The sequence below is a fragment of the Lepidochelys olivacea genome (assembly GCF_965140295.1).
Source record: "Lepidochelys olivacea isolate rLepOli2 genome assembly, chromosome: 11".
In the NCBI taxonomy this organism is placed as follows: domain Eukaryota; kingdom Metazoa; phylum Chordata; order Testudines; family Cheloniidae; genus Lepidochelys; species Lepidochelys olivacea.
Window position 1 is genome coordinate 62,009,124 of NC_140421.1, and position 27,407 is coordinate 62,036,530.

A 27,407-nucleotide genomic window follows, 5' to 3' on the forward strand; every position below is an offset into this window, starting at 1 on the left:
TAAACAGCACTATGTTGAGAGGAGAGCTATTCTTTTCATTTAGCTACTGCCCTTCACAGAGGTGACGTGCTACAGCAGCGTAGCTGCACCAGTGCACCATTTTAAGTGTAGACCTGCTCGAAGTGTGGGTGTGGTGTGAGAGAGAGAAATAGTCTGTGAGTAAACAGATACGGGGGAAATCCGTTCTTTGTTCTTGATCATTGGTTCTGGTCGTCTGCTGTAATTGATCCATGTGGTCCTGGAGATGCGGAACAGGAGAACCAAAGGTACTTTAGATCCTGTGGGTCTGGTCTAATGTCCTCCCCCTCAGGCGAGGACCACTGGAGTAGAGTCCGTGCAGGGCCGGCTCTAGGGTTTTTTTTGCTGCCCCAAACACCAAAAAAAAAAAAAAAAAAAAAAGGAGGGGGGGCCATAGTGCCGCCCCAAGCACATGCTTGGTTTGCTGGTGCCTAGAGCCAGCCCTGAGTCCGTGACTTCAGGAAGTCACAAGAGGCAAGTAAAGCTCAAAGACTGCCTTGAGCATTTGATAGTACCCAGCAAGATATCTGGGGAAAAGAGAATACAATTATCATGATCTATAATATAATGGCCTGTGCATACAGAGGTATAGATATTTCTTTATTTAGAGGGTTATATTTAAGTACCCTTCAGTAAGTTATTGTGTGTGTGTATTTGAATTATTCATCAATTTAATGAATCCAGGTGGAATCCAGTTCCATTTGTTCCAATTTAAATGAAATCTTTTTTTGTTTTTGTGGGTTTTTTTGGACACCAGTTGTTGTATCTTGGCTACCATTAAATGACCTTTTATTGTGGTGAAACTTCTGTTCTACCACCCCTCCCCCCGCCAAGTAAATTATATCACCACTGGGACAGACCATTACTAAATCTTAGTAAGTGGTTTTGGAATGGGGTGACCTGCGGCTGTATTTCGAATTATAACACGATAACTCTACTCTGAGAGGTCTGTTTACATATTACCTCACCCACCTGGTCTCTCATCTCCTCAGACCGACGCAGCTACAACACTGCATATAAAAATGGTAATATTCAGAACCTTTGGATCCCCACGTGAAGTTTCACTTTCAAACAACAACAACCTCTTCTGTAAACTCCAATTTAGTACATTTAAAAAAAAAAAACCAAAAAAAAACCAAAAAACCAAACAAGGCAATTGTGCTGGACATGCAGCCAGAAATACAAGAGGCAAGGGATGTGGATTAACTAGGCCACAACTGCATCGACTTGTTTGGAACGATCTGTCAGTAACTCAAACAATGAAAAGGTCCTGTTTCATTTACTGACCTGTTCAACCTTCTAGAAGGGCTGCTTAGCAGCCCATTGTGGTGTGGGTGAAAGGGTTGGGGAAAAGGGGGCTGTGTCCTTGCTGTAGCCTGAGCCCCATCCACCAGCTTCTTTAGGGAATGGCTTCACCTAATTCAGCTTCTGTCATAAATATAAAGGGAAGGGTAACCACCTTTCTGTATACAGTGCTATAAAATCCTTCCTGGCCAGAGGCAACATCCTCTTACCTGTAAAGGGTTAAGAAGCTCAGCTAAACTGGCTAGCATCTGACCCAAAGGACCAATAAGGGGAGAAGATACTTTCAAATCTTGCTGGGAAGTGGTGAAGGCTTTTGTTTTGTGCTCTGTTTACATGGTTGTTCTCTCTTGGGACTGAGAGAGGCCTGACAGAAATCACTCTTCTCCAACCCATCCTAATCCAAGTCTCCAATATTGCAACCAGTATAGGTAAGCCAGGCAAGGCGGATTAGTTTCTTTTGTTTTATGTGAATTTTCCCTGTGTTAAGAGGGAGGTTTATTCCTGTTTTCTGTAACTTTAAGGTTTTGCCCAGAGGGGGATCCTCTGTGTTTGAATATGAATACCCTGTAAAGTAGTTTCCATCCTGATTTTACAGAGATGATTTTTACCTTTTTTTTTTTTTAAAAAAATAAAATCCTTCTTTTAAGAACCTGACTGATTTTTCCATTGTTCCAAGATCCAGGGGTTTGGGTCTTTGATGATTTTTGTAACCAGTTGGTTAGGATATTATTCTCAAGCATCTCCAGGAAAGGGGGTGTGTAGGACTTGGGGGGATATTTTGGGGGAAGATGTCTCCAAGTGGTCTCTTTCCCTGTTCTTTGTTTAAAATGCTTGGTGCTGGCAGCATACTCTTCAAGGACCAGGCAAAGTTTGTACCTTGGGGCAGTTTCTAACCTAAGCTGGTAAGAATAAGCTTAGGGGGTCTTTCATGCAGGTCTTCACATCTGTACCCTAGAGTTCAGAGTGGGGAAGGAACCCTGACAGCTTCTAATTCTGGTTTACCAAGGAATTGGAGCCCCACTGCCTTGTACACCTGACAACAGAAGGTGTCAGCAATTAGCTTGTCTGCCTGCCCTTCACCTCCTTCTGAGTTTGCAAATAGTTAACTCCATTTCTGATATCAGCCAACATATATATCCACTCCCTGATCAAAGAAGTGTTCCCCATCTTCTCTGCAAACTTGGGCACCAAATATATTTTTTGGTGGGTAATCACCAAACCTCCCTGCTTGCGTATGAAAGTAGTCACCTCTGAATTCACACATACTATGGCTTGTTCAGCTTGTAAAGGCCTGCCAGGTCCCTCACATATCTGCTACAGCATTTCACTCCTGTTTACAATTACCTCTGGGAAAAGGTCTCGTATTTACACCTACCCTAAATCTCTTTGCTCTAATGATTAAGGCTATGGTTCTCCCATTCTTGAGGCTGTTGGGTGGATTCCAGTCTGCCCTCCGGGGGTCCTCTGGTTATTTCCACTTGACGCCTTCTTCAGCCAATGGACACTGGATTCTTAGGCTGGCGCCTCCCTTATCATTCAGTTGTTGTTCGCACCAAGCATCCATCCACATACATCCTCTATCTCTATTTTAATCACAATTGTTAACAAAGTGAGATGAATACAACAAAAGGGCGGGGAGTCTCTGGGTGCTGTTTCTGTTGTTACAGAGTATTGCTTTGAGTCTCTCTCTCTGTGAGTAGTTGTTGTTACAAAGAATTGCTTTGAGAACAGACTCTGTCTTAGAATGTACTAACACAATTAGCAGCTTGCAAGTTTCACACACAGAGGGGGAGAAACAGTACCAAAAAGCAAGAGACCTCTTAGTTTAAATTCCAGGGTATTACTAATTATGGGGAATCAAACTCATTTGTGATTTTAATACAGAACTACTTTAATATGATCCAACAACATGTGGTCCAAGGTGGCCTGGGAGGTTAGCAGGGGGCCTGGCGCTGGCAGCAGTGTTGCTCGGCGACCGGAAACTGGAAAGAGGCGGGGTGGAGGCTTGGGGGAAGGGATGGAATAGGGTTGGGGAGGGGGTGGAGCAGGAGAGGGCTGGGGTTGCTACTGCTGGCACCAGGCCCCCTGCTAACCTCCCAGGACATCCAGGACCCCGTGTCCCCCTGAAGCGTGGGGCTCCCCGAAGCGTAGTAAGCCTGAACAGTGGTGGAGCTGGGCCCACGTTCCTAAATATTGGTGGAGCACGGGCACCACGGGCTCATATAACTCATTGCTTATGGAATCAAACTGTAAACCCTGTATATAATGGAAACCACTTCAAGACAGGTGGTGCTGCAGCACCCTCCACACCGTTAGTTCCAGCACCTATGATGTTAATGCAAACAAGGAATCTTTTAGTTCGTGCTTGCAGTGTTCACATGGGGGTTACAGTGCAGCAGTTTAGTACAAACCTCTTGGTCCAGACTGGAGGGCAGTGTAGACGAGCCATTACTGAACCCCTTTACAAAATCCAAAACTGTTTTCATGCAGGTGTACAATAATTTCAGATAGCTGCTTAATGGCTGCTGAGGAGGGGCATCTGCCGGTTCCATAGCATGTGCCTCTTCTTCCATGCCAACTCAGAATGACCTTACCACTGAGACCTAGTTGTGAACCTTCGGGGAACTGGCTTTCGGCTTGTGGGCCCAATAATCAAAAAGTTATTATTTTTTCTGCTAATGTTGTTTAGTTGCTCATCTTTTTATTTTTGTGTAAATCTTAACAATTCCTTATGCTCACACATGTGAATACGGAAGAGTCTGTTAAAGTTACTCTTGAATGTCTTTATTTTTTTTTTTTTTTGTATATCTTGTTTATGAGAATGAGAAGCTCAATTTTATATTGGCAGTGTTTTGTCTTAGGATGCTTGTGGGGAAAATTAAACTCTGCTGCATCAAACTCGTGCAGGATTTTGCTTTCTCTTACTTATGGCCACCCACACAAGCGTTCTGTTACTGGGTTCTTTTTGTGGTCTCAGGTTACAGAAAAGTTAAGATTTTATTGTGGCATGTGGGGGTGGCTTTTAGTTGTTGAGCTTTTTGGTCTTGTATTTTGGGCAGCATGTTGCATTCTTTAGGACCACACAGCTTTTCTTCCTAAAACATTGGCATCTTGGATTATAGAAGCTATAAAATGTCAAGTAGACACAAACAGTGAAAAACACACATATTTTCACCAGCTGTTTTTTCTTTAAAAGCATCTTAAAACCATGTACAGCAGACTTACGAAATAGCATAACATTTATAACTTGTTTTAATATAATTTGATATAAACACACTACCCCCAGAAATTTGTGTAATTTGAAAAGTGTAATATTTATATCAAAAGTCCCAGTTTTACTAGCTATGAATACATTTATGTGACCTTTAGAAGGTAGGGGATAACCTGCTAATGATGCAGATTGAGTCGTATTTTATATGTTTATCATAAGGGTCAAGTTATTCTTTTTACAAGGTTTCTGCATTAAACAAATTGTTTTGTCCATGAGATCACATATTTGTTTGTGATGGATATGTTTCTGCTTTGACCTTTTTTTTTATCTCAGAATCTGGTAGGCACATTGAAAATGCTCAAAACAGTTGAATTCTTGGCTTTAAAAAGTAATATTTTGAGGTGTAATAGTGGTCTGAAATTCAGACTAAGGTAATTAATAGACTGAATTTCATCATTATGCAAAGACAAAACCAGTATTTATATTTTTTAGTAGATTTTTGTCATTCAAGCGTTTTGATATTTAAGATGAACAATTTTGGAGGGTGGTTTCAATGCAACACTGAAGGATGAAAACTCTGCCAAATTCCCATAATATATAGGAGTTTTGCAAATAAAGATATGTTTACTGAATTATCAGCTTGTTAAGCCACACTGCACCTTACAAACACCTAATCAAGGAAGAAGAAAACATAATATTGAGTATATGGCTAGTGGTCAACATGTGGGAGTCACTGGACTGAGAGAGAGGATACCTTGACCATAGTGAGCATGCTAATGTATTGTATCATATTACCCTGCAACTGAAGATGGGAGATTGACTGACTGCACTAACCTGGAACTAAGATTGGGCCAAATATACGTGAAAATTGTAATGTTTTATAATTAAAAAGATATAGATTGAGGTTTAAGTACAGAAAAAAGGTGAAATGAATTTTTGCTCAGGCAATTGGATATTAACATATGTGAAAATTCTCTTTGAGAGCTGTACCAAATACTCAATTTCATTTAAAATGGCATGTGGTAGTAAAGATAATTAGCTATTGAGACTATATAATGGGAAGTAAACTTGCCTATTAAGTGTTCTTATGGAAACCCTTTTTACTGGTTTGTAAACTTCCTTTTATTAGTATAAAATTAGCTCAGTGTACAACTTGTAGGTAAAGAGAAGATAGACAAGGTTGCTAGGGAAAAATGACTTGTTTAAACGTTACCTATGGCAGGGTGGAATTGGCTGGCTTCCCAGTAGATGTTTGGGTTTTATCAGAGAGTTTCTGTGGAGGATTATTTGCTAAAGCTCTGAAGTAAGTGTGTGTGTGTGAGAGAGAGAGAGAGAGTCAGGGTTGGGACCTCTTTTCACTTTTATGACTGTTTGAAACTTACGGGTTTATTTTAACTCTTCTCCCCTTTTGGGCATTGGGTCATGTTGTACCCAGTTTATTTTTTGGCATGCAAATTTCAGACTAAATTGGGTCCCCATGTGCAAATTATATTGCAGTGATAATTTTGGTGTGACATCCTGTGTGCAGGATGGGTTTTGGGAATTGAGATGCTTGCTGCGTGAGAGAACACGGACTCACTTGGAAACTTCGCAGTGCAGACAAGGTGGTAGTATGTAATGGACGGATGCTCCACCCCCCCTTCTGATTTTTTTTGAGGCACTTAGCACTTCTTGGCTTTGGTACAGATGATAAAAACAGGCCTAGTCAAAATTGGTCCATAATGTCCATATATAGTCAACCAACCTGTCGTTAAGGTGTCTTGCTCATCTGCTGTAGGGTTTCTTCAGGTGGCCAGAATATGCAGGTTTTTATGAAAACTGTGACAAAATATCACTTTATATAAATATGGTGAGGGACAGTCTTAATTTTCAGGGTGTTATTTTGTTGCTAGTATCATAAGAGCACCCCAACCAAAATTGAGTTTTCATTGTGCTAGATATTATACAAACTTATAGAGATGTTCCCTGCTTCAAAGAACTTAAAATCTAAATAGACATAATAGAGACAAGAGGGTGGGAGAAATGGTTACATTGCAGAAGAATCAGGATGGTGGGTGACAAACCTCTGGTTGGTTCAGCGCGGTTCTTTTTTCCCTCCTGTAGCTTTTATCAGTTTTGTGATTTGTGTGTGTGTGCGCGCGTGCCGGGGGGGGTGGGGGTGGGGTAGATTTAAAGAGTATAGGAAATGGGATGGAGAGGGAAGGCTGGAGGGGAAGAATTAATAGAAGCAAAAAAGGAGGGGAAAATGAAAGGAGTAGAGAAGGTAGGAAGAATGGTGATGCATGTGGAAGGCAAGAAGAGTCAGGTTGGGCACATAAGTCCTGAGGGGGTGGGAGGAAGTTGGAGCAATCAGCTGATGACCAGAGTTGGGAAGTCAGGCCATGTCTACACTATAGGAACTAAACCACAATAGTTAGAGCACTGTAGCTATGCTGGCATAAGCCAGAAGGGGGTTTTACTTCAGTGTAGGGATACTACCTCCCTGAGCTATGGTAACCATGACAACAGAAGCATTCTTCTGTCCACCTGTCTGCAGCTATACTGGGAGTTAGGTTGGTATTGCTACGACACTTGCACATGCTTGCATTTCCCCCCACAATATTTCAAAATTTTCACTGTAGATCAGGCCTCAGTCTGATGTTACCAACATCCAAGAGGTTATAGAGGTACAAGGGAAGCCCTGGCTGGACTGCTTCTTTCTCAGCCTGTGATTTTTGCTGTTTAGCACCTTATTGATAGACGGTAGCTCTCAGTGCTGGTTCCATCCTTAAAGGAGCTGCTTTTGCTTTTAACTTCCCCATGGATTTAAAATTGCCCAGTCTTCTAAGATGTGGATTTAATTATGAACTACTTTATTCAAATTCAGTGGGGTAACTTAAGGGTAGAATGGCATAATTTAACTAAGCAGGTCTGTCCTTTTTTTAGCTTGTTACAGAGAGGAGTTCCAGGCCCGCACTACGTCTGCCAACATTATTGATGATTAATTCTGGATCAGTGCTTAACCTCAGAAATGACACTTGAAATTCTTTAGTAAGCAATTCCAAACCTTCTTCCATTGAAGTTCATAGAATATCGGGGTTGGAAGGGACCTCAGGAGGTCATCTAGTCCAACCCCCTGCTCAAAGCAGGACCAATCACCAATTTTTGCCCCAGATCCCTAAATGGCACCCTCAAGGATTGAGCTCACAACCCTGGGTTTAGCAGGCCAATGCTCAAACCACTAAGCTATCCCTCCCCCCAAGTTGATAATTGTGCCATTGGCTTCAGGGGAAGCATTGTGTAGTGTTCTGTTAAAGATGTGGAGGGGAAGGTGCTGTCTTCAGAGGGCTGAAACTTGGTTCCTGTTGCACCATGTCAAATTACATGAGTAAGCTTGCTCATTCACAGACCTTGTCTTCTGAATTTTGCCTCAGTGAATCCCATTATTAGTTGTCTCTGAGGGAGAGTCTTTTGTAAGCAGAAAATTCTTGGTGGATGGTGTAGGTGAGATGGGGTACGGTACGAGTGTGTGTTTTGCAAAACTATATAAATTTTTCCCCAAGTTGTCAGCACATTTTCTTTAAATTACAGTGGTTTACAGTGATATATCATGGTTTCTTTACATTTCTTTCTTGTAATGTATAAAATCTATCTAACCTCATTTACATTTGGTAAAGAATTAAAATGTACAGTAAATTAATGCAGATATACATATTGGACGTTATTCCACTGGTAGTAATCTGACATACAAATAGTGTGAATTTTTATCAGTAGATGTTTCTTTGAACTCTTCAACCAGAACTAGTCTGTGTAAAATGGAATATTTAGTAAAGATGTTTACTAAAGGAGAGAGACGTAAAAATGGAATACAAAAATCTTATTGACTTGATAGAGCTAAAAAGCTGAAGTTTGGTTTGACAAAATACCTTGTTTTTTTATTGTTGTTCCGCAGGACCCTGCTTACTGGGTGAACATTCACCACCTCGAGTACACAGATGGGGGGATCCTGGACCCAGATGATGTGCTGGCAGATGTTGTTGAGGACAAAGATAAGGTAGATTAAAAAGGGAGAGGTGGTGGTGGTGATTGCAGAGTTTGAATTACAATATTGTACTTGCGTTTCCTGTGTCCCTTCAATAACCATTTGCCTGGTACTTGGGTACCAAGAGTGTGGTGCAGTATTCAGTAACCTTAAATCAAACACATCTGCCTAGACATGTTGCAGCTATGTTCTTCATTCAGCGCTACTGCAAAAGGAAAATGTATGATCAAAACAGCTGATATATTCACATAAGATTAGTATTTGATTTACAATTTAATCCTTTAATTCAGGACGTTTTATGGGTCTCTTGTAGTTTTATGAAACGAGGGTGGTTTTTGATGAGGAGAGGATGTGGAGTTGGATGGGATATTGAATTTTATGCCAGTAATATTTCTAACTTTTTAAAAATCTTTCTAGAGGAAAGTTTGAGAACCACTCATGATAGGTCATGGATTAATGTGAAGAACTGCAGCAATTCTGTCTTGTAAATCACATAGAATCAATTTGCTTCAGAACAGAACTGAAAGTCTGGGCAGGCCACACCCACTCCAGTTCACTCTAGTGTGTGTTTTTATATGTATTCCCAGAGACCATGGGTGTCCAGCTTGGGAATTCCTGACCCAAGGTATCCTATATGTACATAGAAATAGCTCACCTAAAAATACCTAGTATTGCTGCTTAATTACCCTGGCAGACTAGTGTAGTTTAAGTGAATTCATCAATAAATTACTTGCCGTATATAGTCTGAAGAGTGTAGTTCAGATCCGATTAACATTTCGTTATTGTATTTGAATTAAAATCTAAACCATAAGAATATTGATGCCAAGAAAAAAATATTAAAGCAAAAAACTCTTTTCTGTTTACATACTTTTGAAAATGTGAAATTTTGTTTTCCTATCCTGCAGAAAAAACCTTTTCAATAATAGGACTCGTGTTCTCATAGGGTCATCTTTTCCCTGACATCAGAAGCACCAATAATAATGACAGATTGATTCATAGATTGCTAAGATAATTTATATCATGTGTGTGTGAGAGAGAGAGTAGTGCTTATTGAAAGAAAACTGCTTGACAGTTACAGATGACTTGCTGCTTGGAATAATTCTGACTTCAAAACAGTAGGTTGCTTTGTAACACTACAAAACATACTTTAACATAGGAAGACTAGAACTACATAATTTTAAAGCTCAGTGTATACAGAGTGGCAGTAGCAAGGTCTTTCAAGTATTTCATGTCACATTAGCTGTATTTCACTAAATTAACAAATGCAAGAAAACAGTTCCCCTGTTGACATTTTGTTATAAAGTTGACATTTGTAATACATTAGATAATTTAGCAGTGGTCTCCCTTGAATTGTGCTTGTTGTGAGATCTAATGAGGTTGCCACTGAGATCATGATGGGCCATCTTACCATGAAACCTTGTTTTAAAACAAAACAAAAAAACAATAGCTCACATTCAAAAGCGTTTCATTTTGATATAATGGTGGGAGTTTGGATAACTCAAGAAATGGCTTTTGAATTTAGACCCTTCGCCTTTGTCACTTTGTTCTTTCTGTATCTGTGGTAGAAATAAGATTCAGAACAGAAAATGTTTCAGGATTTTTTAAGACACTTCAAAGAATGACAGGAGAATTATTGTATTTTATGCTCAAATAATTGTTTCCAAGCATTTGCGTATCATACTTGTCCTGGTTTTATACTCGCACAAATCCAAAGAATAATGCAGCATCTAAATCCTTCAGTTTGTCTTTGTGAATAATCATTGGAAACTTATTTTTACATCTGATATTGCTCAGAAGCAACCAGCAGTGCTATTGAGCCCTGCTTCACAAAATTCCCAGGAACATTTTTGTATCAAAACAGGAACAACAACTGGATGATGGTGGCATACATAAATTGCCAAGGAAGGACACAGCAATAATCTGAAGCACAGGGCCACTGGAATCCTTTTATACTTAGAGAAACAGAACCTCTCTACCACAGCTTATATGGATGCCAGGCAAAACAAGAGTCAAGGTCAAATGGCTTAATTTTCAAATGCTACCAGCAGGGAAGTGGCAAGCTAAAATAGGACATGTTTGATCGTTTGTCTCTTTGTGGCTTTCTTGCTCATCTAGACTCATTTGTAACTTAAAACAGCAGGCTAGTATTTTGCTCTCAATTAATGGAATACATGAACATAGAAGATGTCCATCTTCACTTTTTTTATATGTGTGCTGGTATATACATTCTCTGAAATGACTTGGAAAAAAAGACTAAAGTATGTGTAATTCTAATTACAGCATATTGACTTCACAGACTAATATTCACTAGGCTCTTAAAGATGGAAACTGCAAAACCAGGAAGCATCCAGTTTTTCAAAAGCTAGCTTTTTATCAGTACCCCCTTATTCACCTTAAATGTCATAACATTTGCGTGTTACATGGATGCTCCTGTTAACTAACTATCCTATTTCAAAATCTCAGAGATTTCCTACAGTTGTAGCATACAAGGATTTGCGGGGTGGGGGTCTTTGTCACCTAGTACGTAGACTGAGGCCTGTCATAGATTCAGTTTCTTATGTGAGGCCTAAGGGATTAAACCTCAGTTCTTCATTGAGTAATGGTTCCTTTTGTATCCCACTGTGGGTTTATGCATGTGCCCAGAGCAAGAGAATTTGAAAGTAGAGTTTGTTGGTCTGCGCCTTTGCCCTGGCTCTCCTCATACTTTTGGCTGGAGAGATAAAGGGCAGGGTGAACTGACAATTTCTCCAGTTACTTCTCACTGCTGCATGTTCTAGGTTGGAACCTACAGTGTCGGTAGCTTTGTCTTCATCCTACAAGATAAGCTTTAGATTTTGCTTTGTAAATAGTTTTAACAGCTTATGTAGTTCAGTGCAGGGATAGGCAACCTATGGCACGCGTGCCAAAGGCGGCATACGAGCCGATTTTCAGTGGCACTCACTCTGCCCGAGTCCTGGCCACTGGTCTGGGGGGCTCTATATTTTAATTTAATTTTAAATGAAGCTGCTTAAACATTTTAAAAACCTTATTTACTTTTACATACAACAATAGTTTAGTTATATATTATAGACTTGTAGAAAGAGACCTTCTAAAAATGTTAATGTATTACTGGCACACGAAACCTTAAATTAGAGTGAATAAATGAAGACTCGGCACACCACTTCTGAAAGGTTGCTGACCCCTGGTTTAGCGTTTGGATTGTCTCTTTGGGAGACACCCTCCACCCATCCCCTTGTATCACGTTCAGGTACCTGACTATGCCCAGGACTCCAGGCTTCAAACTCTGTGTTTCTTGCCCACAATCCTTAGTCAGCGATGACCACCATGCTGCCTGTACTGGCTTGGGGAAGCCCACATGGCGATGAGGTGCAGTATCTGCTGATCATTCTCCAGCTGTACCTGAAAAGAGTGGGAACTTTATCTCTGGAAACACCTCATGGAAAAGGCCATGAAGCCTCAATCAGACCCAGGTCAGGGAACCCTCCCTCTACATCTGCCTGATTCAGCAAGGAGAATGCTTCTTGCTGCGAAGTTGAACTCTGGTGTGGGAGTGTCTACTCTCACAGGCCCACCAGTAGAATTTTTGTTTTCTCACCTGCTCCCAACTCTACTACTGGTTCAGGCCACTTTTGAAAGGGCTGGACAGCAACATCCCCAGTCTACTCCTATGGATAAGGAGGGCAAATGTCTGGACCTGTTGGGGAGAAAGTTTTGTCATTTAGCCTCCAGTTCAGGGTAGCCAATTACCAGGCACTATAGCTAAATACAACTTCCTGAACTATGCCAAGTTTGCTAAGATTACTGACCGGCATCTGCAACAGGACACAGCTCCTTTCTAAGCTCTGATAGATCAAGGCAGAGGGATAACCAAGACCATGCTCCAGTCTGCAATTGACAACTCTGTTACCTCCTCTAGAGCTATGGTTACTGCTGTTATGTGCACGGAGTCATGGCTCCATGCATCAGGGTTCCCTAGGGAGACCCAGAATACCATTGAGGTCCTCTCCTCTGGTGAATTGCAACAATTCAGCCAAAAGATGGATGAGTCCCTCATACCCTAAAGGGGACCAATTGATCCTACTTCCAAATTTTCCAACTCTGGGTGTATAGTGCGCTTGCATGTAGCCCACAGTGGAATACAAATAGGGACTACACATCTCGAAGAATCATCAGTTGCAGATCAGTAACTTCCTCTTATCTAAAGGTTCAATTTTTCTACCCTCTGGTTTATTATTCAAGATTTTTTTGTACTCTTCCCACATCTTTTTTTCAGAGCTATTACATAGTTAAGACTTCCAGTGGGACTCCTGCACTTCATCCTGATTCTGCAGATCTTCAAAATACCTCTGTAATCTTCAAGAGGGTGCTTAGTCATATTTTTGTTCCCTTCCCTTCCTTATAGAAATGATGTCACAAGGGGAGAGTGTTGGGAGTTCTGTCTGTTAAGGAAGCGTATATTGAGTTTTTCCTTGGGAAGTTTGTTCCAGGTTCTAACTGGTACACAACCAACATACAGTTTCACACTTTGGATTTGGAATCAGCTTGTGATGTCTTTCTACACTTGAGTGGAGAGAATTGGATATCTTCTTGTTTGTTCCTGGGGATCTTAAATGCTTGAAGGGCTCGGTCTCTCTGAATGGACTAATTCATATATATCAAGCATGTAGAACATCTAGTAAGGCTTATGGATACATCAAAGTGCATTTCAGAAGGTGCTCCTCAAAGGCTTGGGCTGTGAAATCTAGAGCTTCGTACAAGGAGACTTGCCATTTGACAACTGGAAGTTTGCAATTACCTCACCAAATAGTACAGTAATGACATTCTATCCTTGGGTTATGCAGCGTTTGGCCAGTCCATCTTCCCTCAATTTAAATTAAGGAAGGAAGGAAATTAGCATTAATTCTAATTTCCATTTTTATATTTCCTATGGGGTTTTGTGGCTTAGGTTGTGAAGTTTTTTCCCTTTCTAGGAATTGTTTGGAAGCTACTTCCTATCTGTAATATCCAGACAAATGTACAAGAGGGAGAAAACTAGTTCCCTGGACTGTACTTTCTCAAAATGAAGGGCATTCATTGATCTGGGAAGACTCTCTCTGTAAAGTAAAAGCTGCGAACCAGCAGAGCGGCTAACAGAGGGAGTTTGCCTGGGAGCTCGCCTGGGGAGAGCCTGGCCAGCTTCTCTGAGTAGTTACTACAACTCCTGAGTGAGCTTGTAGAAGGAAGGTAATATGGAATGGGTGGTGTTCAGCTGTTGTGACCTGCTCTGGATTTGCCAGGTTTGTCTTTCTTCCAGAGGACAGAAGCGACTTTGTCTGTCTGTACAAAGTGCAAGCTAGTCTCCATATTGGAAGAGAAGGTTCAAGGTCTGGAGCAACAGGTATCGACCCTGCGTTGCATAAGAGAAACTGAAGATTTCCTGGACAGATGTCAGGATATGCTTCTATGGGCACAATGTTCTGAAGATGCAGAGCAGGCTGTGCAGCGGGGACAGGAGGATGGTGAAGAAATTTGGCAGCATGTGACCTCCAGAAGAACAAAGGGGAGCGTCCATATACCAGCAATGTAGATACGGGTAAGTAACTGTTTTCATGTTCTCTCCACAGGTACTAATGCGGAGAGTGGACTAGATGATCCATCTGAGGGAAGGGAACAGAAGGAGACTCTGCCGATTGGAAGGCATGAGATGCACTGTCCTAGGGTTGGGGGTTCCACGACCACCGCTCCCAAGAGAAGGAGGCGGGTGGTGGTGGTCGGGGACTCTCTCCTCAGGGGGACTGAGTCATCTATCTGCCACCCCAACCGGGAAAACGGAGAAGTCTGCTGCTTGCCAGGAGCTAGGAGTCACGATGTGACGGAGAGACTGCCGAGACTCATCAAGCCCTCGGATCGCTACCCCTTCCTGCTTCTCCACGTGGGCACCAATGATGCTGCCAAGAATGACCTTGAGCGGATCACTGTGGACTACGAGGCTCTGGGAAGAAGGATAAAGGAGTTTGAGGCGCAAGTGGCCTTCCCGTGGTAGGAAAAGGCCTGGGTAGAGACTTGAATGAGGGGAGATTTGATAGCTGCTTTCAACTACCTGAAAGGGGGTTCCAAAGAAGATGGATCTGGACTGTTCTCAGTGGTGGTAGATGACAGAACAAGGAGTAATGATCTCAAGTTGCAGTGGGGGAGGTTTAGGTTGGATATTAGGAAAAACTTTTTCACTAAGAGGGTGGTGAAACACTGGAATGTGTTACCTAGGGAGGTGGTGGAATCTCCTTCCTTAGAAGTTTTTAAGGTCCGGCTTGACAAAGCCCTGGCTGGGATGATTTAATTGGGGATTGGTCCTGCTTTGAGCAGGGGGTTGGACTAGATGACCTCCTGAGGTCCCTTCCAACTCTGATATTCTATGATTCTATGAATTGTTAGTTTATTAAGTTTTCTAGTAGTTGATGTAATTTCAACTTTGGAAGTCATGTTTTGGGATCAGGGTGCAGTGCTTCAGAAGTTCAGCAAGTGAAGATCTGAACGGTGGCAGGAAGAGTGAAGGAATATGGAGCAAGTGGCACTGATTTGTGGTTGCATGAGCAAGTCTCCTTCTTGAGTAATATCTAGGGCAGGGAATGTCCTCAATGATAGAAAATCAGAAATATTTATCTGAGAAAAGTATGCAAGGAAACTCTCTCTCCAATGAGAAGTTCAGATATAGCCACCACCACAGAGATTTCCTAATACAAGATGCAATATCTGTACTAAAGGATGAAATAATAATCAGTAGAGGGAAAGCTGGTGTGAATTAAGTACAGTGTTCCTGTGTATGTAAGACAACCATGGTGGTGAAATGTATACAAAATATAAGGTGGCTTCTATGCTGGAGGAGAATATGGAGGGCTTGAATGGTAATTGAAGTCTTGCAAACAAACCAGAGAGAGACCAAAGGGAACAATTATCACGAGAGACAAAGCAGATTGAGACCTTCAAAAGGGAGAATATGTGGGGGAAAAAATGAAGGCATGTTGAATCAAGAAAACAATCAAGAAAACCAGCATGTTACATGTTGGAAGAGCAGGGGGAAAATGTGTGTGCAGCTAATTAATCTTCATATCTATAGTAGGAGTGCTGACTTTAACAGAATTGTGGCTTGGCAGAGAGTCCAAGTGAGTTCAGTAGCCCAACCAATGATCAAAAATGCAATAAAAGGCAACCATCAGAAAGAAAGGGAAAACTGTCCTAATTGGTGACGCTGTGTAGAGGAATGTGACCTGTGACAAAGGAAAACGGCTGGCATGTGTTTCCGCCCCTCCCTCCTGGATGCTGCCACAAAAGGTGATCAGGGTGCTGGTTGTGCAGCAGAATGATGGGCAGGGTGGGGGTGGGGACACTACTGGTAAATTAGGCTAGACAGTAGCACAATGGGGTCCTGGCCTATGAGTGGAGCTCCTTGGAGCTACAGTAGTACAATAAATAAGCAGAGAACAACTTCAGGGCTCTTTAGGATAAAAACAAAACAAAACAAAAAAAACCCAAGGATTGATGCATGTGATTTTTGCTGACAACTCTCTGGTGAGAGGTGTGAATAAAAAAAAAGACGGATACTAGAGACCAGTTTATGGGATCTGTTAATGACCAAAAAAAGTTTCCTCTTTATAATTGTGTAGTCATTCTTCACCCACTACACTTGTCTTTTTTATTTATGTATTTATTTTGAGGTAGGGAATGAGAAATTATTTGTCTGGATGAGCTTAATCAACTAACAAATGGTGTTTGACTTATTTGAGCTGTGAGGAATGGTAGGAGCAACATCCTTTTGTGATATACTTAACATAGCCCTTCTCTTAGTATCAACTCACTGGTAGAACTGCTGCCTTTGGATCCCAGGTTCCCAGCCATAATTGTGATTTGCAGTAATAGGCAGTAATGTATGCAGGCATGTCCCAGAACTTTTGGTTTGTCTAATTCAGTTTTAGTGTCTGGCAATTACTAGTGTCATAGCTGGCTATCTAATGTGTTTCTGAGAGGATAAATCACTTTTTTTAATTGGATAAGAAACATAGTTCTAAAATGTTCTTGAAGTCTGTCTTGCGCTATGTGGTATTAGTTTTTTATTTGTTCACCTCTCTTCCTAAGATTCATAGGTCTTTAGGGTCAGAAGGGACCATTAGATCTAGTCTGACCTCCTGTATAACAGAGGCCAAAAAATTTCACCCAGTTACTACTTTACTGAGCTTGATAATTAAGTGCTTGTATAGGAGAGAAAATGTATTTTAGTTCAAAAACGAAGGCCTAAATGTAGGTTATACATGTAAATTCAGATCAAATAATTTCTGTCTACAAGCAAAATCATGTATTCAGGTAATAATTTTATAAAAAGGAAAATTTGCTATATTGCATGGAGTAATGCCAGGGTTTTCCATGCTGAAGAGCACAGAGTGATTTTAATATAGCTATTAAATGGAAAGTGGTTTACAAAGTTAAAACTCTAGTTGCAAAGAAAAGGCTTCTCTATCCCAGTGCACGAACAATGAATGTTTACCAAAAAAGCGTACTCTGTGTACCTCTAATGGGATTCATATGGACGTGCTTACAGACAAGGAGACTGTGCTTAGCATGGATTCATTTGCTTTCTGACACGTTTCTTTACTTACTGCAGGATATTTTTAGGCTGTTTAAAACTCATTTAATTAGAATCTAGGGAGACATAGCACTGGAATCCGAAAATGAATGTTTACATGTATTAAGCATGTAGACAGATTTTTTTTTTGTGAGCAAGTTCTATTGTGGTATGTTAAATAATCAAAGCAAAGGAAGCTCTTTTTTCATAGTATCCCCTGAAAAAAAGGAAAATCGGCTTTTAACCAATTTAAAAGATGCCTAAAAGTCCCGATACAGGAGCTCTTCAACGTACAACAATCATTTGGTTAACAAGTCATATTTCACATTTTTCAAACTTAATATAAGGGAGAATTATTGTGGGTTTTTAAAAGTGTAGAATAAAAGTTTTAAAAAAGCAAGCACTAAAAATTAACCCTTTTTAAAACTTGGAAAACAAATTTCAGCCACTTCTAATGTGAAAGTAGAAGATATTGCTGAACTTCAAGATTCAGACAGGGCTTTTTGGGGGGCATGCTCGTACATTATAATTCTTGTTTCATTTTTTTTTTAAGCTAGAAGTTGCTAACAATCTATACCAAAATGGACTGAATCCTCAAATACAAGCTCTTATTTCCCAAGGTTGGAAATTTTACTTACTAAGCGATAGCACTTTCTTTCAAATGTTAAGTGCTTGACAGCCTTCTGGAACTGCCAGGAGTTTGGGTTCAGTGTCCCCTCCTCCTCCATGAACTACCAAGGGATCTGGGATAGGGCCCAGAGATTGAGTAGACTCAGCTGCCTTTGGCAGCTAACAGAGAAAGGTAGAGGGAGGGGTATGGATTTGGGAAAATAGGAACATAGAGTGGGGGCTAAGTGAAGTCTGGAGCTGGGCTCTGGCCTGTGAGTAGACCCATCAAGTCAGGAGCCTATCCTAGCTGCTCCTTGAAAAATTGCTGTCCCAGTAAAGAGAGCTTTAATACTCTTCTCAAACTTTCTGTGGGGAGCATCCTTTTATGGGAGCTGGGATGCTGTTCCTCTTGGTTTGGGTTCAGGTATCTCTGTCCCCACCTGTTGCCAAGTAATTTACTCCTAATGCAGCCTTTGCTTTACACAGCTCAGTCCCTCTCCAGCTACCTAGTGGCTGTCTAAGGAGCTCCTGGTGAAATGGATCACTTAATGGTGGTAGCATTGCTTTCCTAGTGGGTGCTTCAGGAGCTGGCCTCCCCAGTCTTTTTTTGGAGGACCTTTTCAGCCTGCTGTTTGGGACCATCACCATTCGCTGTGATGCAGGAGAGACTAGAATAGACATGCACATTCCCTTTCCCTGATTAGGTGTTGGGCAGGTGGTTGTTCCGGTGAGGAAGATGCTGAGACAGAGACCTTAAGAAAGGCACAGTCAATGAGGATGACAGGAAGACCCCAATATTTACTTAGGTTGATCTTTTAAGTCTACACTTGTAGAGCCCTTACAGGCGGAGGGGAAGGTCTGCTTCTTACAGGACTGAGGGGTTGAGCTGTAAGAATTACAAGGTGCAATTATATTTCCTCCAGAAGGTATTCTACAAGTAGAATAGGCCCCATTCTTTCACTCTGGCCTTGTGCTTGAGTCCCAGTCAGGATGGGACCTTCCCACAAGGGAAAGGGTATTGTGGTCTCGTCTCGGTTCCTTGATTTCTATCTTCCCTCCTGTGTCTTCCAAGAGGGAAATCTCTCCTCCCACACGCCCAGTGGGAGAGCAAGCCAGAGGTAGGGTTGCCAACTTTCTAATCCCACAAAACCCGCCCCTTCCCTGGGGTCCTGCCCCCTTCCTTGGTGACTCGCTCTCCCCCACCCTCACTCACTTTCACTGGGCTGGGTCTGGGGATTGGGGTGCAGGAGGGGGTGAGGGCTCTGGGGTTGGGCCAGAAATAAGGGGTTCAGGATGTGGGAGGGGCTGCAGGTTGGGGCAAGGGGTTGGGGTGTGGGAGAGAGTGAGGGCTCTAGGGTGGGGCCAAGTATGAGGGGTTTGGGGTTCAGGTGGGAGCTCTAGGCTGGAGGGTGGGGCAGAGGGGTTCAGGGTGTGGGAGGGAGCTATGGGTTGGGGCAGAGGGGTGAGGTGTGCAGGCTCTGGGGTGGGGCCGGGGATGATGGGTTTGGGGTGCAGGAGGGGGCTCCAGGTTGGGGGGGGCTCAAGCTGGGGCAGGGGTTTGGGGCTCGGGGTTGGGGCACAGGCTTATCTCTTGCGGCTCCTGGTCAGTGGCGTGGGCGGGGGAGGGCGCAAGGCAGGCTTCCTGTCTGTCCTGGCACTGTGCACCGTGCTGCACCCCGGAAGCAGCCAGCAGGTCCAGCTTCAAGGCAGAGGCGTGGCAGGCGGCTCTGTGCCCTGCTCTCACCAGCAGACACCTCCCCTGCAGCTCCTATTGGCCGTGGTTCCTAGCCAGTAGGAGTGCGGAGCTGCTGCTTGGGGCAGGGCACCTGGTCATCTTAGCCAGAACACTGGCAACTGAAGGCCTCAAATACTTTGTGGAGGCAGTGTCCAAAGGTCATGATTTGTCTGAGGAAGATTCCCACAACAGAGAGTCATGATGCAGGGGTCTTTCATGACTCAGGAGTTACACCAGATCTAATCTTTTCTGGTTATAAATATGAGGAGATGCTGGAACAAATTGCCAGATTTAAAGAACAGGTGGACCACCAGAGCTTTATGGTATTCATTTAGGTGTTCTGAAGAATTTAAGAATGCGGTGGCTGGGGAACAGATTTTTAAATCAATGGCAGTTAGGTATGTAAATACCTTTTTAAAATCTGGCCCTTAGTTCCTAGCAAAATAATGCAGTTTCATTAAAATCGTTACACTCCAGTCCTTTTATAGAGTATCAGAGATTGTCTTTTAGAAAAGACATTATGGTTATTCTTGGAATTACCAACCAGTAAATTTTGCTTCAGTACAGGTAGCCTAGTTGAAGTGATGATTTTAAAAAAAATAAATGCCCCTAGATCATCGTATGATAACAATAAATGAGCACAGTTTCTGAAAAAGAAAACATAATCACTGACCTATTAAGTCTTGTAGTGTGTGAACAAAATAGCAAATAAGAGAATCAGCAGATATAACTTATTTGGACTTTCAAATATCCTTTATCAAAGTCCTCCACAATAGATTATTAAGGAGACAAAGTACTCTTGGAGGTGAGAGGCGAAGTACTGTCATAGATCAGAAATTGGTTTAGAGACAGAAAACAAAACGAAATTTGTTTAGAGATGGGATTAAATGATCAATTTTCAGAATTGCAGACTGTTGACTGTGGGACTCCTAATGCGTATAATGGTGGTGGTAGTATATTTAAGAATGCTTTGAGTAATGAAGTGACACAAAATTATTTGGGTTGTGTTAAGATTGTAGAATGCTATAGGGATGTTGAGGTACGTAAAAAAGCTAGCTGAATGAATGAGCAGCACAATGTAAGATGGAAATTAATTTTTGACAACTATTAGGTTATTCACATTGGAGGCGATAACTTGAACTACTCAGATACATTACAAGACCCTAAATTAACCAGATGCATATGTGGATGGCTCAATGAAACATTTTCTCAATGTGAATTTTTCTGTTCTCAGTGTCTGTAGCGATGAATTTGTTGTTGTCAAGGTTCCTCCCCCACTCTGAACTCTAGGGTACAGATGTGGGGACCTGCATGAAAAACCTCCTAAGCTTATCTTTACCAGCTTAGGTCAAAACTTCCCCAAGGTACAAAATATTCCACCCGTTGTCCTTGGATTGGCCGCTACCACCACCAAACTCATACTGGTTACTGGGGAAGAGCTGTTTGGACGCATCTTTCCCCCCAAAATACTTCCCAAAACCTTGCACCCCACTTCCTGGACAAGGTTTGGTAAAAAGCCTCACCAATTTGCCTAGGTGACGACAGACCCAGACCTTTGGATCTTAAGAACAATGAACAATCCTCCCAACACTTGCACCCCCCTTTCCTGGGAAATGTTGGATAAAAAGCCTCACCAATTTGCATAGGTGACCACAGACCCAAACCCTTGGATCTGAGAACAATGAAAAAGCATTCAGTTTTCTTACAAGAAGACTTTTAATAAAAATAGAAGTAAACAGAAATAAAGAAATCCCCCCTGTAAAATCAGGATGGTAGATATCTTACAGGGTAATTAGATTCAAAAACATAGAGAACCCCTCTAGGCAAAACCTTAAGTTACAAAAAGATACACAGACAGAAATAGTTATTCTGTTCAGCACAATTCTTTTCTCAGTCATTTAAAGAAATCATAATCTAACACATGCCTAGCTAGATTACTTACTAAAAGTTCTAAGACTCCATTCCTGGTCTATCCCCGGCAGAAAAACCAGCATATAGACAGACACACAGACCCTTTGTTTCTCTCCCTCCTCCCAACTTTTGAAAGTATCTTGTCTCCTCATTAGTCATTTTGGTCAGGTGCCAGCGAGGTTACCTTTAGCTTCTTAACTCTTTACAGGTGAGAGGAGCTTTCCCCTGGCCAGGAGGGATTTCAAAGAGGTTTACCCTTCCCTTTATATTTATGACAGTTGTCAAGACCGGAGTCAATTGTTTAAAAGCTATTGGAATCTCAAGCTAGTTTATATAGTATCTGATTGGGTTTTGTGTGACTGTTTTAATGGTAAGGTCTTTCTGGTTTTGAATTGTACATAACTTTAATAGACCATAACAAAGATTTTTATTTTGTCTTTGGAAATATTCTGATACCTCTATCACATGCTAATTTTGCAAAATCTCACTTAAGTCACTGGTTTTCTCCTTTTACTTGTGGGGAAATAGCTTAAAAATAACTTAGTTTCTTTATTGAGGGCCACATTCAAGGGTAGAAAATTTGTCTGCAGTAAAAACATGGGGGAAAATGCGTTTTTTCCCCATAGGGCTGTGTATATTTTGACTGTGTAGACATTTGCATGTACTGTCCAGATTTGCATCACGTTTTAAAAAAATGTAAATCTGTGTAAATACTGAAGATACAATCCTGCTCCCATTTATCTCAATTGCAAAACTCATATTAACTTAAATGGAAATAGGAATGGGTATTTAATGTCCATAATATGTCATTCTATTTGGAATTTTGAAGTTACGTTATTTGTTAACATTGCAGGAATAAGAATAAGGAACACAAGAGCCTATCTTCATGATGTTCTGTTTTGTAAATTTAGAATTGCCTAAATGCTTGCAGATTTTAAAAATGGCCCCGCGCACACACTTAAATCTAGGAACAAACATTTAATTCCCCCTATGAACTGTCTCCGATTTAATAGGGTTTTTCTTTGAGGGTTATTTTTTGTTGAATACTTGAACATTTAATTATTCACTTTATTTAGAAGTCTAAAGTTCCAAAGCTGGAACAAAGGGCTGCACCAGAAAAATGAGCATTCATCTGATGGCTCCACAAAGTGATCATTTCCATGAGCAACTGGCACTCAAGATGCAGTGACGAGTTTTTAAAATGCAAATGACTGTCATGCACAAATTTATTTTTTATTTTTTTTTTTTAGTTGCAGTTTCCACCTTTTAAATGTTTTTAACTTCCTGTTAAACCTGTTTAATCTTATGAAGATATCCCCCCTTCCCCTGGTGTCTGAATGTTATTTACAGTGTTTCTGTTGTATACATGGCTTGGTTTTCCTCTGTGCGGGTAGAGTGTGTAATTTAAAATGAAAAATTACATTAGGGTTTCCTGATAAGAAAATATAAATATAATCTCAATTTATACACTTACAAGTGATGATTTTGCAGTCACTGAAAATTTAAAATTGGCATCTCCTTATTCAGTAGATCTGGTTTCTGTGTTTGTTTAAAACCATGTTGTCATGCTTCAGAGAGGTTTTTTAATCCTCCCCGTCATCTCCCGTTTTCATTGCAGTCTCATACAATTGAGAGAGTGAGCAAAATCACGGTCTGTCTTGTATACGAGCAGAATTGGTTTTTAATTTTCAGGTATGACCAAATTAGAATGGTTAAGAGTGCACAGGTGAAACTGGTGGACAGAATTTGGGTTGTAGTTATTACTACTGATAATGCACAAGTCAGAAAGATCCTGGCTTGACTTGAAGATTCCAAGGTGGGCTTGCAGGCTGGTAGTTAGAAAAATTATCTTGTAAACTAAGCATATTTCAACTTAAAGTTTTAACGTAATTAATGTAGATCCCCAGTACTATTTTTTGTCTGTTTCAGAGCAGAATTGCACTTTGAGAAAAAGCTTATAGTATTAATGATTTAACATTAACAAACATTAGTGTAAATTCTTGTCAAACTGTAACAGAAACTGCTTTTTAAATTAAATATAATTGTGTTGAGCACCTAAGAATATTTTTCTATAAGCATTATACCCATCCCTTCTTATACAGTAATGATGTACATTTTTGCATCGAACTTGACCAACATTTTAAAAAAGTGCCAATATCTATAACTTACTTTGCCCCACACTTTTCTGTCATCATGGAGCTTGTTTCTCACTCCCACTTGCCTCCTAATATGTATGTGTGTTTTTTTTTCTCTCTCCTCATCCACCTACCTTTTATTGTAGTCCTCATATCTCTGCATGTGAGAGAGGTATAATAATTTTTTTAAATTGTCTTGGGTGAGTGTGAGCCAAAGCCTTCATAAAAGATTATGTACATACCTGTTAGCCACATGTAATATTTGCACTGGAGAAAGAAGGTGGTGTAACAGTCTCCCAGTTTTTATGGAGGTGAGAAAAGGAGTATGACTAGCTGATGAGCTCTCCAGGCAGAACTGCCATGGGCAAGCTCCCATATTATGGGGTGTGAAGGAGTGTTAGTGTATGTGAGTTTGACAAGACAGTATTTGGATTTTCACAGGATCTCCTTAGGAAGTGGCATGGAAGGTGGCGACTGGGATTTGTCCATAGATGGCAAAGGATTTTTGATAGCTGCTAGGATGGGGCGTGGGAGAAAGCAGTTGCAGAAGGGGTGCAGTCTTCCCCTGTGAATGAGAAGAAGAATGTTGGGGAAGAAGTTAAGCATGTTGAGTTGAAATGAAAAGAGTGTAAACGTACAGACTTGCAATATCTTAGCAATATTCATGTCTATTTAATAACATTACTTGATTGTACATTCACTTTGCTGAAGATATACCAACAGTGCAACTGCATTACATGTAGTTCTTTAAGAAGTAGAAAGAAAAGGGTGCATGATTATAATTGTCACCATACTGATTCACAAGAACCAAGATCTTAATACTGTCTTAGCTTTTTATTTTGTTTACATTTAAGTTGACATTTGACTTAAAATTTCACTTTTAAGTTCTAATTTTAATAGCAACATGTTTTCAAATTGAGTCACAGAAAAGAGACAGCATACAATTTATAGAGTTACCCTTAAAGAATCTCATAAGAGCAGTAGCTATTAAGATGGTTACTCTGAGTAGATCAGATGAATGCAATAAACAGGGCGTGGTACAAAGGATGTCAAATAGATGAATGTTTTAACTGCTTATATATTAATCATTAAATATACGAAACAGCAAAACCCAAAACCTCTATTAGGGTGATGTAAGGTTCTTGTATTCTTAAAGCAGCCTTCGACTCTTAGGGCTTGTCTACACCACAGTATTGCTCCTAATCCAATTCCTGTCCACACAAAACTCTAGCTCACCTAAGTGGTGCTCAAAATTCAAGTTAGCTGGCCCATCAAGGGGTATGGGTTGAAGCTTGAGTTTTGAACTAGTAACGTGGTTAGGGGTGCAACTACTTTGGGCTGCTGATCCATTCGCTTGCGTAGTTGGAGTGCACGTTTGTTTTACGGTATGACCTCTTGAACTTGAGCTAGGGTAATGTGAGAGAAAGTAAGTTCAGTGTTAACTCAAGTTGTCTACATTCAAGTGAAGATAAGCCGTAAGAGATCTCTGTGACATAAAAACCTTAATAACCGTATGTGCCATCTGAGGTGTTGCATTCTTATCAACCTTTAAGTGTACTATGGGCTTATACCTGGAGAACACACAACTACTGCTGTGCAGCTTATTCTCATGAGATTGCTCAGATCTCTCTCAACCCAAATGAAAAAGGGTCTTTTTAAGAGGTTCCAGAGCACTATTCAGCCCAACTCAGCAATGAGAAAAGCCTACCATAAAAGACTGAGTGCATCTGACCTGATGCTGAGCCCCTGTGTCCATGTCAAACATGCAGTTTGACAGGCAGACAAGGTCAGCAGCAGTTTTCACTTACTGCTCACTTTGAAGGATAAAGCTATTAACTACATAGCTTCACGGGCTCCCTGACATGGAATATAAACAAAGACGTGGTGCCCTCTGAGAAACTCAGGTTGATGGACCATAATCCGGGTATGGTAATCGGACTAGGGTTCTCTTTAGTCCCGTCTGCAACTCCTGATGCAGAGAAAGCTGAAGTTCTGAATAGTTAGAGAACTATGAGGACCAGGCCAATATTAAAAGAAGCTCTGTTGTCTGGCTCTTTATTAAAAAAAAGGTCTTTGCTATCCAGTATACATTGTCTTTGAATAGCCCCTTAGCCCAGTATGGCTCAGGCTGAAAACTGTGTATTCTGCTTAGCTGATTAGACTCTTTACTCATCACAGGGACATTTCTCTTCAAATAGCCTTGAGGCATGGCTATTATTTTAGCAGATGCCCTAATCTTTCCATTACTCACAGTTAGGAGTAGTCATTGGGAATGATTGGGAAGATGTTGTGCTGGTATTGTACAGTGGTTCTCTACAGCTCTATTTGCTTTTTTCTCTTCTGAGTTGAGCACCCCTGCCATAGATAAAAGTGACAAGCACAATTGTCTGTGCATTGTAGTGCCACATTTATTAATATAGACGGTCTAATAATACCCAGTTTTCCCCCATTGTTCTTCCTTGTATTCAGTTGTGCATTAGGGAGATTAGAGAGGCTATCAAAATAAAAAAAAACAAATAATAGTGGGGGATTTCAATTATCCCCATATTGACTGGGTACATGTCACCTCAGGACGAAATGCAGAGACAACATTTCTCGATACTTTAAATGACTGCTTCTTGGAGCAGCTGGTACAGGAACCCACAAGGGGAGAGGCAGGTCTCGATCTAGTCCTGAGTGGAGCGCAGGATCTGGTCCAAGAGGTAGCTATAACAGGATCGCTTGGAAATAGTGACCATAATATAATATTTAACATTCCTGTGGTGGGAAGAACACCTCAACAGCCCAATACTCTGGCATTTAATTTCAGAAAGGGGAACTATGTAAAAATGAGATTAGTTAAACAGAAATTAAAAGGTACAGTGACTAGAGTGAAATCCCTGCAAGCTGCATGGACACTTTTCAAAGACACCATAATAGAGGCTCAACTTAAATGTATACCCCAAATTAAAAAACACAGTAAAAGAACTAAAAAAGAGCCACTGTTGCTTAACAACGATGTAAAAGAAGCAGTGAGAGATAAAAAGGCATCTTTTAAACAGTGGAAGTCAAATCCCAGTGAGGTAAATAGTAAGGAGTATAAACACTGCCAAATTAAATATAAAAATGTAATCAGAAAAGCCAAAAAGGAGTTTGAAGAACAGCTAGCCAAAAACTCAAACGGTAATAACAAAAGGTTGTTTAAGTACATCAGAAGCAGGAAGCTGCTAAACAACCGGTGGGGCCCCTGGATGATCGAGATACAAAAGGAGCACTTAAAGATGATAAAGTCATTGCAGAGAAACTAAATGAATTCTTTCCTTCAGTCTTCACAGCTGAGGATGTTAGGGAGATTCCCAAACCTGAGCTGTCTTTTGTAGGTGACAAATCTGAGGAATTGTCACAGATTTGATGTGTCATGAGAGGAGGTTTTGGAATTAATTGAGAAACTTAACAGTAACACCGGGACCAGATGGCATTCACCCAAGAGTTCTGAAAACTCAAATGTGAAATTACGGAACCATTAACTGTGGGTTTTGTAACCTGTCCTTTTAAATCAGCTACTGTACCCAATGAGTGGAAGATAGCTAATGTAACGCCAATATTTAAGAAGGGCTCTAGAGGTGATCCTGGCAATTACAGACTGGTAAGTCTATTGTCAGTACCAGGCAAATTAGTTGAAACAATAGTAAAGAATAAAATTGTCAGGCACATAAAAGAACATAAATTGTTGTGCAAAGATCAACATGGTTTCTGTAAAGGGAGATTTTGTCTTACTAATCTGTTAGAGTTCTGTGAAAGGGTCAACAAACGTGGATAAGGGGGATCCAGAGGACATAGTGTACTTAGATTTCCAAAAAGCCTTTGACAAGGTCCCTCACCAAAGGCTC

At 41.0% G+C, this 27,407-nt stretch overlaps 1 protein-coding gene across 5 annotated transcripts in view; it reads left to right on the forward strand.

Moving 5' to 3' along the window:
* The window catches only part of PARD3B (par-3 family cell polarity regulator beta), a 607,862-nt gene that overhangs the window by 28,877 nt on the left and 551,578 nt on the right, over nucleotides 1–27,407 (forward strand). For all 5 annotated transcript variants that reach the window (XM_084642619.1, XM_084642620.1, XM_084642618.1 and 2 more), the window contains exon 2: nucleotides 8,466–8,567. In XM_084642619.1, the coding sequence (XP_084498745.1) occupies nucleotides 8,466–8,567 (102 nt within the window). The remainder of the gene's footprint in view (nucleotides 1–8,465; nucleotides 8,568–27,407) is intronic.